The 1,049-nt window shown below is 44.4% G+C and overlaps 1 protein-coding gene across 4 annotated transcripts in view; it reads right to left on the reverse strand.

Moving 5' to 3' along the window:
- Positions 1 to 1,049, reverse strand: part of CAMTA2 (calmodulin binding transcription activator 2) — a 52,428-nt gene that overhangs the window by 46,399 nt on the left and 4,980 nt on the right. For all 4 annotated transcript variants that reach the window (XM_072399287.1, XM_072399286.1, XM_072399285.1 and 1 more), the window contains exon 3: positions 460 to 563. In XM_072399287.1, the coding sequence (XP_072255388.1) occupies positions 460 to 563 (104 nt within the window). The remainder of the gene's footprint in view (positions 1 to 459; positions 564 to 1,049) is intronic.

The raw sequence follows: 1,049 nt of genomic DNA on the forward strand, positions 1-1,049 counted from the left end.
AACCCAACACAGGATGGTGTGAACCTCTCATAGTGGGCACAGCAGATATGCAGACCCAGGAATCTAACACAGGATGGTGTGAACCTCTTATAGTGGGCACAGATTTACAGACCTGGGAACTCCAGCAGGTGTGCAAAGCTGGGAACTCATAGATCTCACCCAGAGTCCCTGAGAATAATACAATTTCGGTAGACAGACGCATTAGCAATAAATTTATAAATCAGTGCTCAATCCAGAAATCTATTTAAGCTGGGTGGAAATTTTAGGACAGCCCCTGTATTGTGACCCAACTCTTCGGTAACCACGCAAAAACAGCTGTGTGGTTACTGAAATGTGCCGGGTGGTGCACCCAGCTAAAAAGGGGCCGGGGAGAACACTGTAAATAGACACGTGCAGTGTGTGTTGGAACCTGCTAGGTGGGCAGTCACACAGTAACAAGTTGCAGGATAATACTCTCACCTCATTAGTGTTCCAGCGCAGCCTCTCTTTCGGTAAAGCCGTACACTTGGGTAAACACTCCAGCAGCTTCTTGGGTAGAAAAACCTTGATGTGATGACTGTTTTCTGCCAGAAAAAAGAAAAAGAGATTATCAGTCAGTTTGTCTGCTCTGCAGCTTCCTGTAATTGTGGCAGAGGAGTTCCTTGTACAAACGGTTTTACATTTATCCTTTGACCAAGCAAATGAAGACCTAATGTACAGCTCCAGTTATATCTGTATCTAGTTTAGTTTTCCACAACATATTTAAAAATAAAAAAACAGCCTTGGCTGCGAACCGTCCTCTCCAGAATAACTGCTGCTCTGCAAAGCAGCATGACAACCGAAACAATTGATCTGACATGCTGCCAGTGCAGGGTGCAACTGTGCAATAGGAAGCAATCACTAAGGCACCCTACACTCAAAGTACTGGGGAAAGCATTCTTAACGCTATGATTTAGGGTATACATAAACACACACGTTAGCCCCTTCGAGATGAAAGCATAGAAGCTCTTGGTTTTTGTTTGTTCTCTCTGTGTGAGTTTCCTGCAGGAACTCTGGTTTCATCTTACATC

This window comes from Pyxicephalus adspersus, chromosome 2, assembly GCF_032062135.1.
Source record: "Pyxicephalus adspersus chromosome 2, UCB_Pads_2.0, whole genome shotgun sequence".
Classification (NCBI taxonomy): Eukaryota; Metazoa; Chordata; class Amphibia; order Anura; family Pyxicephalidae; genus Pyxicephalus; species Pyxicephalus adspersus.